Below are 12,609 nucleotides of genomic sequence, written 5' to 3'. Positions count from 1 at the left end.
GTCACGCACAATGCCGAAGGTCTACGTAGCACTATTAATACGTAGGAAATGGGTAATCCATCCAATCATATTCCGTACTACTTGTGATGTAGGTACTATTATTGAAAAAGGATGGGGACCATGTCAAATTCTGCATGTTCCGCTGCTGTCTTGGCATACCGTTGCGGCATGTGACACGGCATTAGACATCGTGCGTGATAGACTTCGCCACCAGACTTCAAGTGATATATCTAGACGGTCATGAAAACACCTAAATCTCAGTTCAGATGGCTGAGCGATGGGTACAACGGAAGCGTACGCAATTCGCAGAACTAGTAAACGTCTAGCTCCGGAGCCGAAAGAAACGTAAAACAGCAACTTGCGACCTATCTACTCATACCCTCGGTCTTTTTTCCGGCAAAACGATAGAGACAAGAAAGAATAATTATGCTGGTAGGCATTTTCTCTTAAGTCTTAAAGACAAACGAAATGATAAAACCCTGATTACGTGTTTCGTGAATAGTCTGACCTTTACCGAGCTAAGAAGATACGGTGCGGGAGAGAAAAGCCTTCTTACGCGAATTGCTCCCGTCTTAGCTAGGTTTATGAGTGGTCTAGCCAGGGATAAAGGTGCAACCAAACGGCCCTACTGTAAGTGGTGCTTGCTCGTTCTCTCCTCCATGTCCTAGCTCACAATCTATAGTAGACAAATAATCTTAGGACTTAGTGGTCGCATTCAGACGTTAGAGGTAATCCCAAGACTCCATGAGGGACACCCTGTTAAATCGCATTTCCTAATACTTGTTTCAAGTCGTTTATGTTGGACAATCAGAAAACACGGAAAGGGCCTGGAAGTGTGGCATTACCTACTTTATTTGGCAGCGATATGAGACAATTCAGCCACACAAGGCCTTCTGGCTTGCAATCACGAGACGTGGGAGTCAATCCTAGATTCACCAGGCCCCAGGGGACTTTCCTTACGATACCTAGTCAAGGGTTGGGTGAAAAGTTATTCGGTCCCACGTCATTGGAGTCGTTAATGCTCAACTTCACGGACATGCTTGCTGATGTTCTTGATTCTGAGGCGCCGTTATTGAAGGAATGCACTCAGTCAGCCCTGCGCGATGTTGGTCTTCCGATGAGCCAGCGAGAAGAACTTCCCGCGGACGAGTCGTTGCCCACGGCACGTCCGTTAGCCATATTGAATGCCATGATTGAGCCGTATTTTACTACAGTTAATCCTCACTTCCCATTTTGGACGAAGGAATAGATTAATGAAATGGTTGCTACCCTGGAATAATCTACATTTCCCGAACGGGACGCGGCAAGCATTATCTGCTGCAATAACCTCATTCTCATGGCCCTGACTGCGAATTCGCTGCGCTCTCAATGGGGAAAACCCTTGCAAACTAAGCATAAACGCAGGAACTTGTCTATCGACTCCGACATCACGGCAGGTTTCCTCATGAACGCGAAGCGGGCCATTAAGCACGTTAAGCTATCACTCTCCCCTTGCCTTGTTAATGTCCAGGCGCTTTTGTCTTTGGTAAGTTGTAGGGTGTAAAAGGTCCACGGGTACCCGTGTGGGTTGCTTACCCGTAGGCTTTAGGTAAGTATAGGTAAGAAAAAAAGACTTAAATAAATTTATAAGGGAAAATAAAGTACTTATAATTATTTATTAGAAATATTAAGTATTTTTAAGTATATAAATAAAACCTATATAACTTACTTTTTTTATATTAAATTATAATAATTATTATTATTAATTAAGTATTAAAGTATTATACTTTACTTTATATAATACTTATATAAGTATAACTTAAAACCTTTATTATTATTAATTAACGTTTTATAAGAGTTTATTAAGTTATATCTTATTTCTTTATTTAAATATATTAATTTTTATATTATTTATGTTAAGTATATTATTATTTAATATAAGAATATTTAACTTACTTATTACTTTAATCTTTTAAGATAAATATAATTAATTTAAGAGTATATTTAAGTATATTTATTAAGTTTTACCTTATCTTTTTATTTTAGAATATTAATCTTGGTATTATTTACGTTAAGCGTATTATTATTTAATTTAAGAATACTTAAATTACTTATTATTTTTAAGGTAAATATAATTACTTTAAGAGTATATTTATTAAGTTATATAATAATTAATTATAATAATTATTTTATTATATTTCTCTTTATTATAATAACTCTCTTTTAATTGATTAAATATTTCTCTTAACTTATATATATAATATAATAAATATTAAATACTTAATATATTATCTCTTTTATATATAAGTATTTTAAGCTAATATTAAATTAATTAAGTAAGGTTTTTTTAACGTAAAACTTATTAAAGCTAAACTTAAACTTAATAATTAAGCTTTAATTTAATCTTTTAAGTATATAATAATAGTTAATATATTAAGTGTATTAAAAGAAGTATTATTTTTATCTTATACTTTAAGGTTTATACTTTAATTAATTTTTTAACGCTTAGCTTTAATTATTAAGTTAAAGGGCTTTAAGGTATCTTTAAGAGGTAATAATATTTTATTATATATAATTAATAAAGAAGAGAAGTTATATAATATTTAACTTAAAATATTAAAGCTTTTTATTTATTATATATATAACTTATTCTCTTTAAGTTAATTTACGCGTTAAGTAAGTAATTTCTTATTTATATTATAATTAGCTTAATTTAAGTAATAAATATAAAATAAGTACTTATATTAATATTATACTTATTTAATAAAAGATAGCTTATATTATTAGGCTTATTTAATATATTTAAGTATTTAAGCGCCTTTTATAGCTTATATAAGCGTTATTATTATATTATTATTATAATATTAGTATTTAAAAAGTAACCTTTTAATAGTAATAGCTATTAATTACTCTTATAATTATAAATTAATATTAAAAAACGGTTTATTAATACCTTAATTAATAAATAATATTAATTATAATAGTTAATATTATAATAAATACTTTAAAAGCGCTTTAATAATATAATACTTAATTAAATAATAAGGTAATTTTAAGTTATTCTTAAAATATTTTAATATAAAAGTTACTTTAAGATTTATTATTAAAAGCTATAAATATCTTTTAATATATTTTAATATTTATAAAAAAAAGCCTAATAAATAATATAAGAATACTTAAAGTTTATTACTTTTATTTACAAAATATAATATTATTAATAAAAATAATTACTAAAAATAATTTATAAAATAATTATATCTTTTAAGAGTTAAAGTTAAAGACCTTAATAAATAACTTACTTATATTACTTAATTATCTAAGAAATAATAAGATTAAATACACTTAATAACGTTAATTTATATACTTAATATTAACTAAGATAAGTAAAGCTATAATAGTATATATATCTTTATCTTTATATAAAAGAGTATTATACTTATTAGCCTTTTTCTTTATATTATTAATTACCTATTATAAGATTATACGTAAGACTTTAAATAAGCTAAAATTTTATATATTAACTTAACTTTATATAACCTTTTAAGTAATATTAAAATATTAATATATAAATTATATTATATTTTAAGAGTTTAAAAGTGTTAAGCTATTATTATAACTTATAAAATTTATAAGTTATAAGAAAATTACGTTAATATTAATAAGATAATTAACTTATTTTTAGTTCTTATTATTAAATTTACTCTCTTAAAAAGTTATATTAGTATTAAAAGAAATATTAATTAATTAATAAAGCTTATAAGCTTATAATAATATTAAAGTAATTAAATTTTATTAAGTAATAATATTACGTATTAATTATAATAAAGTATACCTTAAGTGTAAGTTACCTTATATATTTATAAAGGTTACTTATATCTTATTACTTTAAGAAAAATATAAGATAAGATTTTAAATTTATAAAAGTATTAATAAAAATAATTAATAAAAATATTAAATTTATAATAATAAAATATATAAGAGTGTAAATAAATATATTATACCTTAAGAATAATAATTAATATTAAATTTATATATATTTTACTTATACTTTTAATAATATCTTAAAGATAACTTTTAAGGTTATTATTAAGCTTAATAATTTCCCTTATTTTAAGCTTATAAGTATTATTTTAATAATTTATACTCTTTTTAATTACTATTATCTTAATAGTATAAATAATCTCTTTAATAATAAGATTTAAAATATACGTAATATAATAAATAAAGTAAATTTTAGGTTATTATTATTTAAAAGAAATATACTATAAAATAGCTTTATAAAGGCACTTTAACTTAAGGTAAAAGCTATTATTATTAATAATAGATTTAACTTTCTTTAATAAGTAATATAATTATAAATTATTCTATTAAAGGTAATAGATAATCTTTTAGTTTTACCTTTCTTTAAATGTATTCTTAAATATATTAATTAAATTAAGAGTAATTATTTAAAGATTTCACTTTATATTAATAAAGTAATATAATATATTAAGTATTATTTAAGTTTAAATATTTTTAGTTTAATTATTAATTATTAATAATATTTATAATTCTTTTATAATATATTATAAAAGGGATTATTATATTAATATAATATAATTATAAATGTATTTTACTATTAATAAAGTACTAGGGATTATAATACTTAAGTAAAGAAATTTAAGAATATTATTAAAAGTAAAGTTTATAATAATATTTATAGTTAAGTACGTTTAAGTAATAAAAACTAATAACTTCTTTTATATTTATTAGTATTATTTTAATATTTTAACCTATAAATTAATTAATAAAATTAATATATATAAATAATATACTACTTATCTTAAATTCTTACTTTATATCTTTAAAAGGGTCTAATAAGTAATTAATTTTATAAAACCTAGCTTTAATAAGATATTTTAATATAATAAATATACTATTATTAGTTTAAGAAGTAAATAGGTAAGTAAGTATAATATAATAATAATTATATATAACTTTTAGTATATTATTTAATTATTATACGCCTTATATAAAGAACTTTTATATATAAAACTAATAAGAGAATTAAAATATTCTTTTTATAATTAAGCTTAATAATAAACTTATTAAATAAGTAATTATTTATTATTAATAGAATTTAATTATTAACTATTAAGTTATAGAGTTTAACTATTAAATAAAGTCTCTTATATTATATAAAAGATAGTTAATATTTATAATTCTCTTTAAATTAATATTTAATAGGCGAATTATTAGTAATAAAAAAGAGAAGAATAAATACTTTTAAATATTATTATTAGAATTAAAATTTATAATAAAAAGAAATAATAAAAAAGATTTAACCTTAAAGCTTTAATAAAGAGATAATAAGTAAAAATAATATATAAAATTTCTATTAAGTAAAAATAAGCGTATAACTTATAATAAGGTAATTAATAGATAGTTTTATATAAAATTTTCTTATTATAAGCAGAGCATTAGAAGTAGTGTAGTTTTGTAGTTTTGTAGTTTTTGTAGTTTCGAATATAATAAATAATATTAAATCTAATAAAATACTTATAAGATTATAAGTTCTACGGATAAATAGTATGAATTTCATACTATAAGCTAACATAAAAAAGTGGGTCCTTATAAGCTCTTATAAGCCTAGAACTTCAAAAACTACAAAATGTAGTTTTTGTAGTGTAGTGTAGTGTAGTGTGTTTTTAGAAAATTACATAATCTAGTTTTTAAGCTTATAATAAGCTAGAGGGACCCACTTTCTTATGTGAGCTAATTGGTTATAATATTAGCTAATTTATGTATTTATTATTATAATTCAAGTATTTTATTAGATTTATTATTAATTATTTAAGCTTTTTTGAAAATTGAAAATGTAGTTTTCTTGTTAATGCTCTGATTATAAGATTATACGTTTTTATTTTTTATCTCTTTTTACTTTTAAGTTCTTATTTATTAAATATAAAATAATAATTTTACTTATATAAGTATTAATTAACTTAAGTAATATATAAGTAAGTATTATATATTATATTTCTTATTCTTTTAATTATTTAAGATTAGTTTAATTATAAAGTAAAAGATTAAAATATATTATTATATAATAAAATTTAAGTTAATATTAAATTATAAAACCTATTAATAGCACTTAAAAGATAAGTGAAATATTATATATAAGTTTACCTTATATATTTATTTAATAAATAAATACTAATATTTCTCTTTTTAATAAAATTTATAATAAATCTTCTTAAAAAGGCGTATTAAAAGACTAATATTATAATTAAGTTTATTTTAGTATACTATTAAAAGAATTATATACTTAATTAATCTTATAATAAAGTTTCTTATAATAATAATATATATAATTTATAATATACTAGAATTATATAATATAATAATTATTACTTATATAATTAAGTTAAATCTTTAATAATAGGTAACTTAAAAAGGGAAAAGAGTTATTTATATTACGTATAATATTTTATATTACTTATAAGCTATAACCTTATAAGATAATATAAGCTAAGAGTTATTAGATTTATATTATTAAAAAGTTAAGCTAATAATTAATTATTAAAATTAATTAATAAAAATATACCTATAATTTATTTATTATTCTTAATATTTTTATTTTATAATATTACTAAGAATTTTTTAAATCTTTAACTTTAAATTAATATTAGAATAACTTTCTTATTTTATTTTTTAAGTATTTAATACTTTATATTCTTTAATTCTTTTAAGAGTTACTTAAGGCTTTTAATTACTCTAATAATTTAATTATTAAATATAATAAACTAAAAATAAGTTAAATTAAGTAGGTTCTTTTACTTTAAGAATGTAAAGAGTTAAGTTATATTAGAGTTATATATATAATTTTAATTATAAATATTATAAATTATATTAATTTTACTTAACTATTAATATAAATAATATAAGTAATTAATTTATACGTATTATTTAATTAAGAACTTCTAATAGATTTTATAATATTACCTAGAAATAATTAATAAAAATAATTATAATAATTAATTATTAAAAGTAGGTATTTTATTATACTTAATAACGCTAACTTAACTTATATAGTATTTTTTTATAATATAAGTAGGTAATAAAGTATTAAACTAGTAACTTTATTAAATTAAATACCTTTAAAGTATTTAGCTATAAGAGGCGCGTAAAACTAATAATATTAAATATTTATTATAGTATTTAATATAAAGAAAAACTCACGTAATATTAAATTATTTATACTTTAAAATAATAATCTCTCTCTTATAATTAAGCGAGTATATATAAAATTATTAAATTTTAAACTAGATTATCTTTAATATCTTATTAATTATATTACGAATAAGCTTAAATATAATATAATTATTATTTTAAATTAATATTAGTAATATAAATAAAGTAATATAAATAAAACTTACCTTAATTTTCTTAATTTAAATATTTTAAAAGCTTATTTTTATTTCTTAAATATTTACTTTTAAAATGCTTTTATTAGAATTTCTTATTATATTTACGTGATTTATAATATTATTATTAATATTCTCTTAATTTAAATTCTTATTATCTTTATTTTACGTTAATTTAATAAGTATTATATTATAGCTTTAATTTAAACGTAATTACTTTTTTATATTAAATTAATTAATATAAATAATTATTATAATTAAATAATACTTATTACTTTACTTAAACGCGTTACTTAACTTTTTCTTTAAGAGTATTATACGTTATCTTTAATACTTTTTTATACTTTATAATATCACGTAATTTTTTTAATTTATAGTATTACTTAATAAGTATAATATTTTACTTATTTTCTTATTTACGTTTAATAAAAGTTAATTATAATTAACGTTCTCTTACTCGCTTTATATATACGTTTTATAAAAGCTTAAACTTAACTTTATACTTTTTATTACTTAAATTAAAAGGTTAACTTAATAAGTAAAAATAATTAATATAATTATATATATATTATTATAAAAAACATTAAAATTAATTATAATTATAACGTTAAACTAATATAATATTACGTTAAAATAAAACCTTAAAAAAAGAATTTATATAATTATAAGTATAGCTATTAAAAATAATTAATAAAATTTATATTTTATAATAAAAATAATATTAAAAGATATATTAAAAGTAATAAAATAATATATAAAAAGTTAAAATATATAAAATCTAATAATAGAGTAAATATAAGAGTAAAGTAAATTATATACCTAAAGACCTTACTTTTAATATAACTTTTATTAGCTATTAAAATTATATACCTATAAGCTTTATTTTTAGTATAGCTTTTATTAACTATTAAAATTTCTCTATTACTCTCTTTTTTTTACTTTATTACCCTTTACTATTAATTTTTCCCGCTTATAGCTACTTTAATAAGTGTTTTTATTAGTTATTTTTATTAGTTATTTTTATTAATTATTTTTAATAATAATATTATAAAGTATTTTAAGTAAAAATATAATAATTACATGTAATTAATTCAAAAAAATAATAGGTAAAAGGCTATTTAATTAAGTAATTTTAGCTAAAAGATTATACTACTTTAAATCTAATAGTAAGTATATATAATTATTATAAATAATTATTATAACTTTAACTTTAAATTAGCTATAATACTCTAGGAAATTTAATGCTATTAAAGGGATACCTTACTTATTATTTTAAGAGTATTATTCTAGTATTTAATAAAGAAAATTATTAATAATATAAGTACCTTTATTTCTTATTAGAATTTTAACGTAATTTAAGCCTTATAAGAGTTAATTAAAATAGTATTAATTTAAATATTAATTAATATATAAATTATATATATATTTAATTACTTATTTACTTATTATACTTAATTATAAATATCTTAAGTTAATATATAAAGTATATTATAATTATATTTAAGAACTTTTACACTTTACATAATATATTAAATATCTTTTAAAAGTAAAATATTATCTTTTTATAAGATTATATAAAAGATTTATATAATTATATTTATTTATAATAATTATTTATATTAATTATCTTATAAGTAATTATAATAGTTTATAATAAGGTAAAGAATTTAAAAATATAACTTATATAAAACGTTTATTAATAAATAAAGAATAAAGATATAAAGAAAAATTAAATAATATTAAAAGAGAAAAAATACTTAAACTTACACGTATAAGAGAAGATAAGAAGATAATAATTAAGTGTAAAAAACGTTAAAAATAAGAGAAAAAGAGAAAAAAGAGAAAAGAAAGAAAAGAAAAGAAAGTAATAATTAATTCTATTAGCTTTTTAATTAACTCTTTAAAACCTAATAATTAAAGTTATATTAGATATTAAAAGATAATACTTTAAACTTAAAACTTATTATAAATATAATTAAATATTAAAGAGCTAACGTTAATTATTATAATTAATTATTATAATTAATTATTATAATTAATTTAAGAAAATTAATTTATATTATTATATTATATTATTATATATTTTATAGGTATTTATAAGGTACTTATCTTTTTCTTAGGTTACTTATAGTATACCTAAATTACTTATATAATAAAATAAGTAGCCCACAAATAACCTAAGAAAAACTTGGATACCCACGGGTGCCCACGGGTACCCGTTTTTACACTCTAGTAAGTTACAGTCAGTTCATGCAAGCACCGACCGCATCACTAATAGAGATGGAAATACGTGAAGTACATAGTGGCACAAGAGCATCTCTCCTCATATCTTGTCGAGGCTATATTTTCTCTGGCCGCGCAATGCGCAAAGTCCACGGGTACTCATCAATGGGAGCTCTTTCGTCGTCATTTCAATGAAGAAGCGGTCCAGGAGAGGCGAAGCGTCTCCTACTGCTTATACATCCTCGACAAGACGGTTTGCTGGATAACCGGCACGTCCTCAAGCATACCAGTGTCTGATTTACTGTTGGACTTTACGTTGACGCCAGATGATGAATGCACGACGGCCTATCTGTTACACGGAAATGGCTGATTACACAAGGGCTACGGTCACGAGACCTAGGGCTCACCGACTTCTTGTATTTATAGCGACCTTTGGTCCCTCAAGGACTTGGAAAACCAAGGACCTTTGATACCAAAGACTGTTATTAGATGAATTGAGCTATTAGCTCCAAGCCCTCCTTGAGCCCTTGTCACACTATCTGTGCCAGGACAGAGTTGGCTGTCATTTGATTTACTTCAAGGTATATTTTAATCAGATGGAGGCGAGAACGGATGAACAAGTTCGTCAGATCGCGGCCAAGATCTCCCAGAAACTTCAAGACTGGATGGCTGTTTGGCGCATCCACTTGAATGAGGTGGAAAGTCAGAAACAGTCCGTCTGAAAAGCCAAGCTAGCGCCCGCGCTCGACCTTCTTTGTGTGTAGTTGCTGCTCATCTGGCCTTACAAGGATCATCCAGACGCTCTATTCCAGCAGGAGACACACATCGCCAGGCGATGCATGAAGCTTTTGCTGAACCTCTGGCGGTCTACCCAAGAACTGGGGCATGCAGCCATTGCACGGTCAGTATTTTACACTCCCTCACTTCCTCGCATGTCTGCTTGTCCTTGTCACCAATTGTTTAAACCAGAAGCATAATGCTGACTTTGGTGAATTTGTGCGTAGCCATGTTGCGTCTCATCCACCACTATACCTACATGCTATGTATATGGGCGGCAGGGCGCAAGACTTTGGCCAAGATTTGCTGCGGGATTACACCGAAATGCTCGAGGCCATTACCGACTCACAGGGAGAAAACTGCTACAACAAACGCCTGTGCCAAATTTCACGTTTTCGGGTGCATATAACGACCACTGTCAAATAAGCGGCGGAAGCTTGACCCGCGTGCAAAACTCGCAACGTCGATTCCATCCCCTCAGTCCGGGAGCAGTCGCTCGAATGGCTCGCCAATACAAGCAGTTCGCCCAGTCAGACGCTTCGAGTAGTGGCGCTTGAGCGGCACAATCCGCCAAGTGACCTTTCAGCTGAGGGCTGGACGACTCACTTAACCTCTTGAGTCCCTCAGAACAAAGCAACATGGGACAATCTCAAATTCCGGCTGACGAGCTGGACACTGTGACTGGTTATACGAACGGTATGATGGAGCACTACGGTGCCCTAGATTTCGAATCCAGGGCGGCAGACGAGGACTTTGGCGTCTACGACAATTTGTGGTTACAACAAGGTAATTTAGGTCAGCCGTCAACATCACACTCCCCTGCGTGGTATGCAGTAGGGGCTGACTGGTCTATGACTGAGTTTCCCCAGTTCCGAGGACAAGCATCGTACACTGAAATGGGCGTCTTACCATTTGCCTTGCAATTACATCACCGTCCACGTCCCTTTGTTAGCATAGGAGTCGACGCTTGAATCTTGTTGCAGGAAATTAGCCACTCTTGGCCACATTTTCTTCCAAATAATAGCTTTCATGGCTTAGGGTGCTACAAAAATGCCAGACTGACCGCTCCCTGCATTCTAGCTTCTCCTCATAGGACCTTATATGGTGCGTAAAGAGTCAACTAATTAATCCGTTTCTAAATAGTTGCCGAGTTACTCCCGTAGCTTCCTTGCCACCGCGATGTGGAAAAATTCACCCACATGACCTTCAGACCCTCAGGCACTGGAACTCGCGTCCTTCCCAATCGTCGACCAGAGGGGTGGACAGAATCCCCATGTCGCTAGCTCTGTCCCACACAGGATTCGACGTGATTTTTTCGAAGAAGTGCTTCACGAGATGCTGGATACTATCTTGTTACTAAACGCATGTTGCAAAACGTTAGTGACGTAGTTTGACTAGCCGTGTGGCAACCAAGTGAAAATTCGGAATAGGTGCTGCTTGTCGTCCACACTTTCCCTTTGTCGCTTCTCCATTGCGCATCAAGTCATAGGCTGCTCGAATACCTGTAATCGAAGGAAAGGAAGGGCCAGTGGTGTAGATTTCTTGGCCGCCCTCTTATGCCAGGAGCGGGACCACGGCGGCCACGCCTTAGCTGTGCGGACGGCTATAGCGGCTAACGGTGAAGAGGGCCTTTATTCATAGAATTATTATCACTATTATTATTCTCGTCTTCTTAATCTAATTTAGAGGTTAGCCTAGTTTCTAATAGCTTAAGATACCTGCGTGGATAGGCGGGAGAAAGTAATACTTTAATACAATTCTTAGCGTTAATATTAGACTCTAAGAACAAGTCCCTATTATCTTCTCTCTTAGATAGTATACCCCTAACTTAAAGCGCACCTATTCGTAGTCGATCTCAGCTCATATCTATATCTATTAGTCAGCCCAAAGATACTACCAACTACAGCGTAAGAATAGATACCTTCTCTAATAGCCTATAAACCTTAAAAGCTTCCCAACCAAGATATTATAGGCGTTAGTAATACAGTTCTCCCTACACGCCGTCGTGAACGATAATCGCGCTGGATAGCGGCTAGCTTCACCCTCGCTCCGGCTGTGGAAGGGTCATCTTACCAGTTCTTGCCCCCTTTACGGTATCTATTTTCCAAGTAAGCGTGATTCACACTGGTTATACTCCTTCGGATAATAGGTGTATCAGACAGTGGCACGATCGGAAGGGTCGTTCGCTGCACGGCAGGTGAGGGAGCTAGTGTCCGGCAGAGCTGTG

The 12,609-nt window shown here is 25.9% G+C and overlaps 1 protein-coding gene across 1 annotated transcript; it reads left to right on the top strand.

Moving 5' to 3' along the window:
* Positions 1 to 11,020: 11,020 nt before the first annotated feature.
* Positions 11,021 to 11,353, top strand: J3458_019390 (uncharacterized protein; the record flags this gene model as incomplete). The annotated part of the gene is made up of 1 exon (XM_066121500.1): positions 11,021 to 11,353. One exon carries the CDS (start codon positions 11,021 to 11,023, stop codon positions 11,351 to 11,353), a length of 333 nt encoding a protein of 110 aa, XP_065973526.1.
* Between the last annotated feature and the right edge of the window lie 1,256 nt (positions 11,354 to 12,609).

This window comes from Metarhizium acridum (assembly GCF_019434415.1).
Source record: "Metarhizium acridum strain ARSEF 324 chromosome Unknown scaffold_564, whole genome shotgun sequence".
NCBI lineage: Eukaryota > Fungi > Ascomycota > Sordariomycetes > Hypocreales > Clavicipitaceae > Metarhizium > Metarhizium acridum.
Note: the sequence above shows the minus strand (reverse complement) of the source record. Positions and strands in the feature narration are given on the sequence as shown.